Source organism: Scyliorhinus torazame, chromosome 29 (assembly GCF_047496885.1).
Source record: "Scyliorhinus torazame isolate Kashiwa2021f chromosome 29, sScyTor2.1, whole genome shotgun sequence".
Lineage (NCBI taxonomy): Eukaryota > Metazoa > Chordata > Chondrichthyes > Carcharhiniformes > Scyliorhinidae > Scyliorhinus > Scyliorhinus torazame.
Genome location: NC_092735.1, coordinates 17,461,567 through 17,477,161, shown reverse-complemented (window position 1 = coordinate 17,477,161; position 15,595 = coordinate 17,461,567). Strand labels below are relative to the sequence as shown.

Here is a 15,595-nt window from a genome sequence, read left to right as displayed (position 1 = left end):
AGTTATGATCTTTCAAAAGTCACTGGAGTCAGGGAAAGTCCCAGAGGATTGGAAAATCGCTGTTGTAACCCCCCTGTTCAAGAAGGGAACAAGGAAAAAGATGGAAAATTATAGGCCAATTAGCCTAACCTCGGTTGTTGGCAAGATTCTAGAATCCATTGTTAAGGATGAGATTTCTAAATTCTTGGAAGTGCAGGGTCGGATTCGGACAAGTCAGCATGGATTTAGTAAGGGGAGGTCATGCCTGACAAACATGTTAGAGTTCTTTGAAGAGATAACAAATAGGTTAGGCCAAGGAGAGCCAATGGATGTTATCTATCTTGACTTCCAAAAGGCCTTTGATAAGGTGCCTCACGGGAGACTGCTGAGTAAAATAAGGGCTCATGGTATTCGAGGCAAGGTACTAACATGGATTGACGATTGGCTGTCAGGCAGAAGGCAGAGAGTTGGGATAAAAGGTTATTTTTCGGAATGGCAACCGGTGACGAGTGGTGTCCCGGAGGGTTCAGTGTTGGGGCCACAGCTGTTCTCTTTATATATTAACGATCTAGATGACAGGACTGGGGGCATTCTGGCTAAGTTTGCCGATGATACAAAGATAGGTGGAGGGGCAGGTAGTATGGAGGAGGTGGGGAGGCTGCAGAAAGATTTAGACAGTTTAGGAGAGTGGTCCAAGAAATGGCTGATGAAATTCAACGTGGGCAAGTGCGAGGTCTTGCACTTTGGAAAAAAGAATAGAGGCATGGACTATTTTCTAAACGGTGACAAAATTCATAATGCTGAAGTGCAAAGGGACTTGGGAGTCCTAGTCCAGGATTCTGTAAACGTAAACTTGCAGGTTGAGTCCGTAATTAAGAAAGCAAATGCAATGTTGTCATTCATCTCAAGAGGCTTGGAATATAAAAGCAGGGATGTACTTCTGAAGCTTTATAAAGCATTAGTTAGGCCCCATTTAGAATACTGTGAGCTATTTTGGGCCCCACACCTCAGGAAGGACATACTGGCACTGGAGCGGGTCCAGCGGAGATTCACACAGATGATCCCAGGAATGGTAGGCCTAACATACGATGAACGTCTGAGGATCCTGGGATTATATTCATTGGAGTTTAGGAGGTTGAGGGGAGATCTAATAGAAACTTACAAGATAATGAATGGCTTAGATAGGGTGGATGTAGGGAAGTTGTTTCCATTAGCAGGGGAGTCTAGGACCCGGGGGCACAGCCTTAGAATAAAAGGGAGTCACTTTAGAACAGAGATGAGGAGAAATTTCTTCAGCCAGAGAGTGGTGGGTCTGTGGAATTCATTGCCACAGAGGGCGGTGGAGGCCGGGACATTGAGTGTCTTTAAGACAGAAGTTGATAAGTTCTTGATTTTTCGAGGAATTAAGGGCTATGGAGAGAGAGCGGGTAAATGGAGTTGAAATCAGCCATGATTGAATGGTGGAGTGGACTCGATGGGCCGAATGGCCTTACTTCCGCTCCTATGTCTTATGGTCTTATGGTCTTATGTCAGTTTTCACCATTGAGTCAGTCCATCCCTAGAATTAGGACTGAGGTTGGGAGAAATCTCTTCACCCAGAGAGTGGTGAATCTGTGGAATTCGCGCCACAGAAAGTAGTTGAGGTGAAAACATTTGGGTCATTTCAAGAAGGGGTTAGACGTAGCTCTTGGGGCTAAAGGGATCAGGAATATGGGGGGGGGGCGGGGAGAAGGGATCAGGATATTGATCTTAATGATCAACCATGATTGTAATGAATGGCGGAGCAGGCTCGAAGGGCCGAATGGCCTCCTACTACTTCTATTTTCCAATTCGAGCACATAATCCACTCGGGCACTTTGGCGCAATATTGAAGGAGCGCTGCACTATTGGGGCTCCCATCTTTTGAATGAGGCGTTAAACCTGGGGCCCAGTCTGTCCCTCTCAAGTGACTGCAAAGGATCACATGGTCAAAGTAGAGCAGGGGAGTTCACCCCAGCCTTCCTGTAGTGTTGGAATCCTACTGTGCACAACATTTCTGTCCACATGACAACAGTCACAATCCGTCAAGAGGTCCTCTAAGGCAGACATCTTGAAGACACGATGAGACGCGACGGAAATGCAGGTGAATGATTGAGAGGAGGCAGAGCGAAGGAATAAATAGAAGATACTTTGCAGGGGTCACTGAGGTCTCGTACTTTCACTATACGCATCAGTGACTCAGATGAAGGAGTAGAGATTTGGGCACCCAAGTTTGGAGATCATACTGATCTATTGCAAGTACGGAATTTGGACATTGCTGAAAAAAGACACAGGCTGTCAAAGCTTTTCAAGCTGCACTCATCAGGACAATTCACAAGAATACCAAATTGTAAAAGGAACAACAATTTAGATTGCACAAGAAGAGAGTGCTGATTGGTTGACAAGCGAAATCTGACTGGTGGAGGCTGTCACCTTCAATCCAACATTAGATTCTGTGATTGGACAATATTTGCGAAACAATCCTGTTTGCGCTAAAAATTATACAGATAACAAATTTATCATAGTCAGTAGGGCTTGCAGTGTAATAATAAAAGGAGCTGGCTCACCTACATGTGCTAGAAGCTACATATATTCACACACTGGGCCCTGTCCTGTGCAGACAGAAAGTACATGTCCAGGCATTGCACTTTTTTTAGCCAAACCAAAGAGGTGACAGCCATTCCCTGGTTCATTCCCCAGAAGAATGCCTTATCCAATCAGAGCCAACCTGTCCGGTTTGAATTTAAACAAAGCTTGGCAGTTAATTGTCAGTTATCAGTTACTGGTGCATTCTCCATGGCAACTCTTCTACCAATCAGAGTCCGCCTGCCAACTGTGTCTCGGTGGTTGAGGACAGTTGCTATCCTGTTGAGACCAGCTCAGTCAGCACAGACCAGGAATCCAAGCGGAAACCTCCCTGAGCTCTTACTGAGGCTGGGTATTGCAAACATTGGGCCACTACAGGGAGTCACATTCGGTGATTTCTGACGCAGGAGCCCAGGCTGAACTTCCATCTGCTCGACAGGAGGGCCAATGCAATTGTTTAGAAATCTACCTTGGAGATGTCCTACGATAAACAATTAAACACTGGGAAAACTAAGAGATGAGAACGGGTAAAATCTTATGGGAATCTCAGTTGCCCCTACTTTCCCGTGGTTGTGGGGGGACCTGAACCCCTATCCTCATCATAGACTTGTGGATTAATCACCCAATCAGCATCAACAGGCTGCGGTGAATCGCCCAATCACCACCAGTGAGCTGCAGTGAGTTATCCAATCAGGGCAGGGAATGACAATGAGTTATCCAATCAAGGACAATCAGTGGCGATGAATTAGCCAATCAGGGACAATGAGCTGCAGCAAGTTATCCAATCAGTGAGATAGGGCAGCACGGCGGCACAGTGGTTAGCACTGCTGCCTCACAGCGCCATGGACCCGGGTTCCATTCAGCGGAGTCTGCACTTTCTCCCCGTGGCTGCGTGGGTTTCCTCCGGGTGCTCCGGTTTCCTCCCGCAGCCCAAAGATGTGCAGGTTTGGGGGATTGGCTGTGCTAAATTGCCTCTTCGTGTGCAGGTCGGGTAACGGGGTTACTGGTGCAGGGGCAGAGAGGATCGGTGCAGACTCGATGGGCCGAATGGCCCCCTTCTGCAGGGATTCTATGATATATTCCGTGGACTGTGGGCCTCACTGACTGGCTGCCGTGGTGGGATTATTAGCCTGGGTTGCTGGTTCCAGTGACATGACCACGACAGCGCCCTCTACCCGCAAGCCCCCCCCCCCCAAAGGCAAGGTGTGAGGAGAGCAAATGCAAGCGGGAGGAGGCGGAGAGTTATGGCCTTACCCTGCTGACTGAAAACATGACGCCCGGCTTTCCAGTGCAGACGCCCATGAAGCAATGCCTCAGCTGCCAGTAGAAGAGGTGTTCGCAGATGAAGGTGAGCAGGCTCAGGGTCATTGCAGCTCCCAACATGTAGAACACGCCCGCCATGTTGTCAACGTCCAGCTGGCTGCTCATCACCTCGTTCTTCTCATTGTGGCAGATGCCGGTGAGCCAGAGGGCTTCCAGCTCCTCCATGTCTCCTAGAAGGAAAGGAGAGAGAGAGAGAGAAAGATAATCCCAGTCAGGAGTTGTCTAGAATCGCAAAACACTCCTGGAGACCTCGGACAGGAAACATGCAGCAGGCGAGAAGAGAGAAACAACGATGGACAATCAATTTAACAAAGCCAGAACCAGGCAATAGGGGTGTGGGGGAACAGTAACTCCAGGGGAAGTGCTGGCAAAAGGGCTTGAAAGGCTGCCCCCCGCAAAGAATTACAGCAGATTAGTGGCGTTGGTGTGGTGAATGTATTCACCCAATGCATAATACTGTAACCATTGTATTCACCAAATGTAACCTATGACCTGGAAGTGGTGATACGAGCTGCTTCCAGCTACTGTTCTGTAACTCTGGTGGGCTCCGCCTCTGGCTCCGCCCTCACCGGGGTCATCTATAACCCGGCCACCTGCGGGTGGTACTCATCTGCACCACCGACTCTGGCTAGGCAAGTTCACGACTAATAAAGCCTTATGTTCACTTGCCCTCTCTGCCTCTCGGTGCATTCATAGAATCATAGAATTTACAGTGCAGAAGGAGGCCATTCGGCCCATCGAGTCTGCACCGGTTCTTGGAAAGAGCACCCTACCCAAGCCCACACCTCCACCCTATCCCCTTTACCCAGTAACCCCACCCAACACTAAGGGCAATTTTGGACACTAAGGACAATTTATCACGGCCAATCCACCTAACCTGCACATCTTTGGACTGTGGGAGGAAACCGGAGCACCCGGAGGAAACCCACGCAGACACGGGGGAGAACGGACAGACTCCGCACAGACAGTGACCCAAGCCGGGAATGAACCTGGGACCCGTGAAGCAACTGTGCTGACAACTATGCTAGCGTGCTAGCCTATCGATCGACTCGCTTCCTAGCTATAAACCTTACCTCTGCTATTCTAAATTCCCATCTCTATAATGATAATGGAAACGGTTAGATAAACTTATCACGTTGTAACTACAGCCAGCGGGAGGCTGAGATGTTTCTCAGCTTCTCATCTTCTTATACCATGCTCGAATTACCTCTAGTTTCCTTGACTGCCGTACCTTTTGCTATTTAACCGTCAGCAATTATATTAAAGTATCCGATTAAAATAAAGACAGAACGTGTGCGGCTTTGAAGAGAGGACTGAAATACATCCCACGTCAAATTATCCCATGGCCTTGAAGGCTCCTTCATCAGAAAACAAGTCTGGTTCCCCATTGGCTTCTCTACAGCAGCACAGAGTGGAACATCATATGCACGCAGCGAATGTTAACTGGCTGGTGTCACCAACAGTCTTTGCTAGCATTATGTGTTGTGAATGCGCGAGTGCATGTGAACAGAAATAGGAGCGGGATCATTCAGCCCCTCGAGCCTGTTGCACCATTCAGCACGAGCACGGCTGACCTTCCACCTCTCTCCATATGCCCGAATTCCCTGAGAGACCAAGAATCCGTCTATCTCAGCCACAATGACAGGCCCAATGACAGAGCATCTTGTGCAGAAAATTCTAAAGATTCGTGACCCGCGGCGCGAACAAATATCCCCTCGTCTCAGTCCCAAATGATCGTCCCCCTGATGTTGAGATTGCGCTCAATGTTCTCGACTCTCCACCCAGAGGGAATCAAACTCTTGGTACATGTCCTGACAAGGCCCCCTTCACAATCCTACATGTTTCAATGAGCACATCTCTCAACTGACTGAACTCCAGTGGGTCCAGGCCTGATTTAAGATGGCCCTCTAATCCCTGGAACTATTGAGTTCTTTGAGAAGGTGACCAAACAGGTGGATGAGGGTGAAGCAGTTGATGTGGTGTATATGGATTTCAGTAAAGCGTTTGATAAGTTACCCCACAGTAGGCTACTGCAGAAAATACGGAGGCATGGGATTCAGGGTGATTTCGCAGTTTGGATCAGAAATTGGCTAGCTGGAAGAAGACAAAGGGTGGTGGTTGATGGGAAATGTTCAGACTGGAGTCCAGTTACGAGTGGCGTACCACAAGGATCTGTTTTGGGGCCACTGCTGTTTGTCATTTTTACAAATGACCTGGAGGAGGGCGTAGAAGGATGGGTGAGTAAATTTGCAGATGACACTAAAGTCGGTGGAGTTGTGGCCAGTGCGGAAGTATGTTACAAGTTACAGAGGGACATAGATAAGCTGCAGCGCTGGGCTGAGAGGTGGCAAATGGAGTTTAATGCAGAAAAGTGTGAGCTGATTCATTTTGGAAGGAATAACAGGAAGACAGAGTACTGGGCTAATGGTAAGATTCTTGGCAGTGTGGATGAGCAGAGAGATCTCGGTGTCCATGTACATAGATCCCTGAAAGTTGCCACCCAGGTTGATAGAGTTGTTAAGAAGGCATACTATGTGTTAGCTTTTATTGGTAGAGGGATTGAGTTTTGGAGCCATGAGGTCATGTTGCAGCTGTACAAAACTCTGGTGCGACCGCATTTGGAGTATTGCGTGCAATTCTGGTCGCCGCATTATAGGAAAGATGTGGAAGCATTGGAAAGGGTGCAGAGGAGATTTACCAGAATGTTGCCTGGTATGGAGGGAAGATCTTATGAGGAAAAACTGAGGGACTTGAGGCTGTTTTTGTTAGAGAGAAGAGGGTTAAGAGTTGACTTAATTGAGGCATATAAGATGATCAGAGGATTAGATAGGGTGGACAGTGAGAGCCTCTTTCCTCGGATGATGATGTCTAGCACAAGGGGACATAGCTTTCAATTGAGGGGAGATAGATATAGGACAGATGTCAGAGCTAGGTTCTTTACTCAAAGAGTAGTAAGGGCGTGGAATGCCCTGCCTGCAACAGTAGTGGGCTCGCCAACACTAAGGGCATTCAAATGGTCATTGGATAGACATATGGACGATAAGGGAATAGTGTAGATGGGCTTCAGAGTGGTTTCACAGGTCGGCGCAACATCGAGGGCCGAAGGGCCTGTACTGCGCTGTAATGTTCTATGTTCTATGCGAGTGAACCTTCTCTCAAGGTGATGGGCCAGGGTTTAGACTACCCCAAAGTGTATCATGGAGTTCACCTGACCCACAACCTTTACTAGATTTTGGTATGGGGAGCACACGGCCCACTCTACAGGTGTGGTACAGCAGAAATGGAAAAGTATTTTTTAAAGCAAAACAATGTTTATTCTATGAACTCAAGTTAACCTTTTTAAACCATACAGTGAACATCTTAGCAACCATCAATTCAAATACAACCCCCAAAGAATACAACACTAAGTAATGCCTTAAGCTTTCCTTTTAACATCCATACGACTGAAAAACAAAACCTTTAACAGAAGCACATCAGGTTAAAGTCACGACTGAAAACATTTATAATTCTGAATTCACCAAATGATCAAGAGATAGTCTTTTGATGGCAGAGAGAACAGCAGTACACCTGCTTGGGCTGGCTTCAGCTCCAACACAGAAAACAAAACTAAAACACACCCTGCAGCCTGCTCAAAAATGAAAGTAAAAAGCTGACAGACAGACGAGCTCCACCCACTCTCTGACATCACTGCAGTAGTAAACACCCATTTCTTAATGGTACTCTCACTACAGATATTTATATACACACCCATTTCTAAACACCCATTTCTTAAAGGTACACTCACATGACAGTATATACTTGTTTGTTGAGGACAAAAGAAACAATACATTTCTAACAGGTCTAGACAGAGTAAGTGTAGGAAGGATTTCCCCGATGGTGTCTGTGCATCCTCGCCTGTGTGGGTGCGTATGAGTTCATGTGAGCTTGTGCCTACACGTGTATCACGTGTGTCCATGGGTGAGATTTACCGCTTCTGCTCAGAGTCAACAGGCTTTTGGGTACTCTCCAAATTTTCTGTTCCCACCAGTGATGATTCTTGCCCTTGGCGGGAGTGAAACCTCCCGGCCTGTTCATGGAAGAAGGCAAATCCAACAGCGCAGCATGCCCTCAGTGCTGCACTGACTCATAGAATCCTTACATTCGGCCCATCGAGTCTGCACCGACCCTCCGAAAGAGCACCCTCCTCCCTAGGCCCATTCCCCCACCCTATCCCCGGAACCCCACCCAATCCGCACACCTTTGGACACTAACAGGCAATTGATCACGGCCAAACCATCTAACCTGCAAATCTTTGGACTGTGGGAAGACACCGGAGCACCCGGAGGAAACCCACGCAGACAGTCACCCGAGGCCGGAATCGAACCCGGGTCCCTGGCGCTGCGAGGCAGCAGTGCTAACCACCGTGACGGCCAAACCCAAACTAAATGTGCCCAAACCCCTAAATTGAGGATCCGACTCACAACGTCGTATTCTTGAGGTGAGAGTGGCGCAAAAGCAGCCACAGTGGTACAAAGCAACTGCGTGGCTGGGGGCGGGGGGGGGGGGGGGGAGGGGGGGGGGAGAGTTGGTGGTTCAACCTGAGTAAAGAGTCAGGGAGGTAGCCGAATGGGGTTGGCTCTGTAGCAAGAGGTTTACACATTCAATACTGATTTCACAGCTGTGAACACATTCAATACTGATTTCACAGCTGTTAACACATTCAATACTGATATCACACAGTATTAACACATTCAATACTGTTCTCACATACTGTTAACGCATTCAATACTGATATAACACAGTTTTAACACTTTCAATACTGATATCACACATGTTAACACAGTCAATACTGATATCACACAGTGTTAACACGCTCAATACTGAAATCACACAGTGTTACCACATTTAATACTGATATCACACACTGTTAACGCATTCAATACTGATATCACACACTGATAACATATTTAGTGCTGATATCACACACTGTTAACCCATTCAATACTGATATCACACCTTTAGCACATTCAATACTGGTATCACACAGTGTTAACACATTCAATACTGATATCACACACTTTTAACACATTCAATACTGATATCACACACTGTTAACACATTCAATACTGATATCACACACTGTTAACACATTCAATACTGGCATCACACACTGTTAACACATTCAATACTGATATCACTCTGTTAACATATTTAACTCTGATATCACACATTGTTAACACATTTAATACTGATATCACACCCTGTTAACGCATTCAATACTGATATCACACTGTGTTAACACATTCAATATAGATATCACACAGTGTTAACACATTCATTACTGATATCACACAATGTTAACACATTCAATATTGATATCACAGTATTTACACATTCAATACTGATATCACACAGTGTTAACACATTCAGTACAATATCACACAGTGTTAACAAATTTATTACTGATATCACGCACTATTAACACATTCAATACTGATATCACACATTGTTAACACATTTAATACTGATATTACACACTATTAACACATTCAATACTGATATCACACACTGTTAACACATTCTATACTGGAAAACGCACTGTTTACACATTCAATACTGATATTAAACCGTGTTAACACATTCAATACTGATATCACTGTTTTTACACATTCAATACTGATATCACAGAGTTAACACATTCAATGCTGATATCACACATTGTTAACACATTTAATACTGATATTACACACTATTAACACATTCAATGCTGTTATCACACACTGTAAACACAGTCATAACTGATGTCACACACTGTTGACACATTCAATACTGATATCACACAGTTTTAACACATTCAAAACTGATATCACACACTGTTAACACATTCAATACTGATATCACACAGTGTCAACGCATTCAATATTGATATAACACAGTTTTAACACTTTCAATACTGATATCACACAGTGTTAACACATTCAATACTGATATCATACAGTGTTAACACGCTCAATACTGAAATCAGACAGTGTTACCACATTAAATACTGATATCACACTCTGTTAACACATTCAATACTGATATCACACAGTGTTAACACATTCAATACTGGTATCACACACTGTTAACACGTTCAATACTGATATCACACACTGTTAACACATTCAATACTGATATCACACACTGTTAACACATTCAATACTAAAATCACACACTGTTAACGCATTCAATACTGATATCACACACTGATAACACATTTAGTACTGATATCACACAGTGTTAACACATTCAGCACAATATCACACAGTGTTAACACATTTATTACTGATATCACACACTATTAACACATTCAATACTGATATCACACATTGTTAACACATTCAATACTGATATTACAGACTATTAACACATTCAATACTGATATCACACACTGTTGACACATTCAATACTGGAAATCTCACTGTTTACACATTCAATACTGATATCAAACCACGTTGACACATTCAGTACTGATATCACAGTTTTTACACATTCAATACTGATATCACAGTGTTAACACATTCAATACTGTTATCACACTGTTTTAACAGATTCAAAACTGATATCACACACTGTTAACACATTCAATACTGATATCACACAGTGTTAACGCATTCAATACTGATATAACACAGTTTTAACACTTTCAATACTGATATCACACAGTGTTGACACATTCAATACTGATATCACACAGTGTTAACACGCTCAATACTCAAATCACACGGTGTTACCACATTTAATACTGATATCACACACTGTTAACGCATTCAATACTGATATCACACACTGATAACATATTTAGTGCTGATATCACACACTGTTAACACATTCAATTCTGATATCACACCATTCGCACATTCAATACTGGTATCACACAGTGTTAACACATTCAATACTGATATCACACACTGTTAACACATCCAATACTGATATCACACACTGTTAACACATTCAATACTGATATCTCACACTGTTAACACATTCAATACTGGCATCACACACTGTTAATACATTCAATACTGATATCACTCTGTTAACACATTTAACTCTGAAATCACACATTTTTAACACATTCAATCCTGGTATCACACAGTTTTAACACATTCTATACTGAGAACACACACTGTTAACACATTCAATACTGATATCACACAGTGTTAACGCATTCAATCCTGATACCACACAGTTTTAAAACATTCAACACTGATCTCACACACTGTTAACACATTCAATACTGATATCATACCGTGTTAACACATTCAATACTGATATCACAGTGTTTACTCATTCAATACTGATATCACACAGTGTTAACACATTCAATCCTGATATCACACACTGTTAACACATTCAATACTGATATCACACACTGTTAACACACTCAATACTGGCATCACACACTGTTAACATATTCAATACTGATATGACTCTGTTAACACATTTAACTCTGATATCACACATTGTTAACACATTCAATACTGATATCACACCCTGTTAACGCATTCAATACTGATATCACACTGTGTTAACATATTCAATATAGCTATCACACAGTGTTAACACATTCAGTACAATATCACACAGTGTTAACACATTTATTACAGATATCACACACTATTAACACATTCAATACTGATATGACACATTGTTAACACATTCAATACTGATATTACACACTATTAACACATTCAATACTGATATCACACCCTGTTAACGCATTCAATACTGATATCACACTGTGTTAACATATTCAATATAGATATCACACAGTGTTAACACATTCATGACTGATATCACACAATGTTAACACATTCAATACATATATCACAGTATTTACAAATTCAATACTGATATCACACAGTGTTAACACATTCAGTACAATATCACACAGTGGTAACACATTTATTACTGATATCACACACTATTAACACATTCAATACTGATATCACACATTGTTAACACATTCAATACTGATATTACACACTATTAACACATTCAATACTGATCTCACACACTGTTAACACATTCAATACTGATATCATACCGTGTTAACACATTCAATACTGATATCACAGTGTTTACTCATTCAATACTGATATCACACAGTGTTAACACATTCAATCCTGGTATCACACAGTGCTAACACATTCAATACTGATATCACACACTGTTAACATATTCAATACTGATATCACACACTGTTAACACATTCAATACTGATATCACACACTGTTAACACATTGAATACTGGCATCACACACTGTTAACACATTCAACACTGATATCACTCTGTTGACACATTTAACTCTGATAACACACATTGTTAACACGTTCAATACTGATATCACACCCTGTTAACGCATTCAATACTGATATCACACTGTGTTAACATATTCAATATAGATATCACACAGTGTTAACACATTCATGACTGATATCACACAATGTTAACACATTCAATACGTATATCACAGTATTTACAAATTCAATACTGATATCACACAGTGTTAACACATTCAGTACAATATCACACAGTGTTAACACATTTATTACTGATATCACACACTATTAACACATTCAATACTGATATCACACATTGTTAACACATTCAATACTGATATTACACACTATTAACACATTCAATACTGATATCACACACTGTTAACACATTCAATACTGGAAAACGCACTGTTTACACATGCAATACTGATATCAAACCGTGTTAACACATTCAATACTGATATCACAGTTTTTACACATTCAATACTGATATCACAGAGTTAACACATTCAATACGAATATCACACAATGTTAACACATTCAATACTGTTATCACACACTGTTAACACATTCATTCCTGATATCACACACTGTTAACACATTCAATACTGATATCGCACAGTTTTAACACATCCAAAACTGATATCACACACTGTTAACACATTCAATACTGATATCACACAATGTTAATGCATTCAATACTGATATCACACAGTGTTAACACGCTCAATGCTGAAATCACACAGTGTTACCACATTCAATACTGATATCACACTCTGTTAACACATTCAATACTGATATCACACAGTGTTAACACATTCAATACTGGTATCACACACTGTTAACACATTCAATACTGATATCACACAGTGTTAACACATTCAATACTGATATCACACACTGTTAACACATTCAATACTGACATCACACACTGTTAACACATTCAATACTGATATCACACTGTTAAAACATTCAATACTGATATCACACACTGTTAACACATGCATTACTGATATCACACCCTGTTTACAAATTCCATACTGATATCACACACTGTTAACACATTCAATACTGATATCACACAGTTAACACATTCAATACTGATATCACACACAGTTTTAACACATTCAATACTGAGATCACACACTGTTAACACATTCAATACTGATATCACACAGTGTTAACACATTCAATACTGATATCACACACTGTTAACACATTCAATACTGATGTAACTCACTGTTTACAAATTCAATACTGATATCACACCGTGTTAACACATTCAATACTGATATCACAGTGTTTACTCATTCAATACTGATATCACACAGTGTTAACACATACAATCCTGATATCACACAGTGCTAACACATTCAATACTGATATCACATAGTGTTAACACATCCAATACTGGTATCACACTGTTTTAACACATTCAGTACTGATATCACACACTGTTAACACATTCAATACTGGTATCACACACTGTTAAGACATTCAATACTGATATCACACTGTTAACAGATTCAACAATGATATCACACAGTGTTAACACATTCAATACTGATATCACACACTGTTAACACATTCAATACTGATATCACGCTGTGTTAACACATTCAATATAGATATCACACAGTGTAAACACATTCATTGGGGCAGCACGGTAGCATAGTGGTTAGCACAATTGCTTCACAGCTCCAGGGTCCCAGGTTCGATTCCCGGCTTGGGTCACTGTCTGTGCGGAGTCTGCACGTTCTCCCCGTGTGCGCGTGGGTTTCCTCCGGGTGCTCCGGTTTCCTCCCACAGTCCAAAGATGTGCAGGTTAGGTGAATTGGCCATGCTTAATTGCCCTTAGTGTCCAAAATTGCCCTTAGTGCCGGGTGGGGTTACTGGGACAGGGTGGAGGTATGGGCTTGGGTAGGGTGCTCTTTCCAAAAGAGCCGGTTCAGACTCGATGGGCCGAATGGCCTCCTTCAGCACTGTACATTCTACGATCTATGATCTATGATCTATTACTGATATCACACAATGTTAACACATTCATTACTGATATCACACAGTATTATCACAGTCAATACTGATATCACACACTGTTAACACATTCAATACTGATATCACACTGTTAACACATTCAATACGGATATCACACAATGTTAACACATTCAATATTGATATCGCACAGTGTTAACACATTCAATACTGATATCACACTGTTTTAACACATTCAATACTGATATCACACACTGTTAACACATTCAATACTGGCATCACACACTGTTAACACATTCAATACTGATATCACTCTGTTAACACGTTTAACTCTGATATCACACATTGTTAACACATTCAATACTGATATCACACCCTGTTAACGCATTCAATACTGATATCACACTGTGTTAACACATTCAATATAGATATCACACAGTGTTAACACATTCATTACTGATATCACACAATGTTAACACATTCAATACTGATATCACAATATTTACACTTTCAATACTGTTATCACACAGTGTTAACGCATTCAGTACAATATCACACAGTGTTAACGCATTTATTACTGATATCACACACTATTAACACATTCAATACTGATATCACACACTGTTAACACATTCAATACTGGAAAGCTCACTGTTTACACATTCAATACTGATATCAAACCGTGTTAACACATTCAATACTGATATCACAGTTTTTACACATTCAATACTGATATCACAGAGTTCAGACATTCAATACTAATATCACAAACTGTTAACTCATTCAATACTGTTATCACACATGTTAACACATTCATTACTGATATCACACACTGTTAACATATTCAATACTGATAGCACACAGTGTTAACACATTCAATACTGATATCACACACTGTTAACACATTCAATACTGATATCACGCTGTGTTAACACATTCAATATAGATATCACACAGTGTAAACACATTCATTGGGGCAGCACGGTAGCATAGTGGTTAGCACAATTGCTTCACAGCTCCAGGGTCCCAGGTTCGATTCCCGGCTTGGGTCACTGTCTGTGCGGAGTCTGCACGTTCTCCCCGTGTGCGCGTGGGTTTCCTCCGGGTGCTCCGGTTTCCTCCCACAGTCCAAAGATGTGCAGGTTAGGTGAATTGGCCATGCTTAATTGCCCTTAGTGTCCAAAATTGCCCTTAGTGCCGGGTGGGGTTACTGGGACAGGGTGGAGGTATGGGCTTGGGTAGGGTGCTCTTTCCAAAAGAGCCGGTTCAGACTCGATGGGCCGAATGGCCTCCTTCAGCACTGTACATTCTACGATCTATGATCTATTACTGATATCACACAATGTTAACACATTCATTACTGATATCACACAGTATTATCACAGTCAATACTGAT

The 15,595-nt window shown here is 42.0% G+C and overlaps 1 protein-coding gene across 1 annotated transcript in view; it reads right to left on the bottom strand.

The window, feature by feature from the left end:
* The window catches only part of LOC140403898 (glutamate receptor ionotropic, NMDA 2B-like), a 427,700-nt gene that overhangs the window by 11,028 nt on the left and 401,077 nt on the right, over nt 1-15,595 (bottom strand). Inside the window, exon 10 of the mRNA XM_072492121.1 lies at nt 3,838-4,076. Coding sequence (XP_072348222.1) covers nt 3,838-4,076 — 239 coding nt within the window. The remainder of the gene's footprint in view (nt 1-3,837; nt 4,077-15,595) is intronic.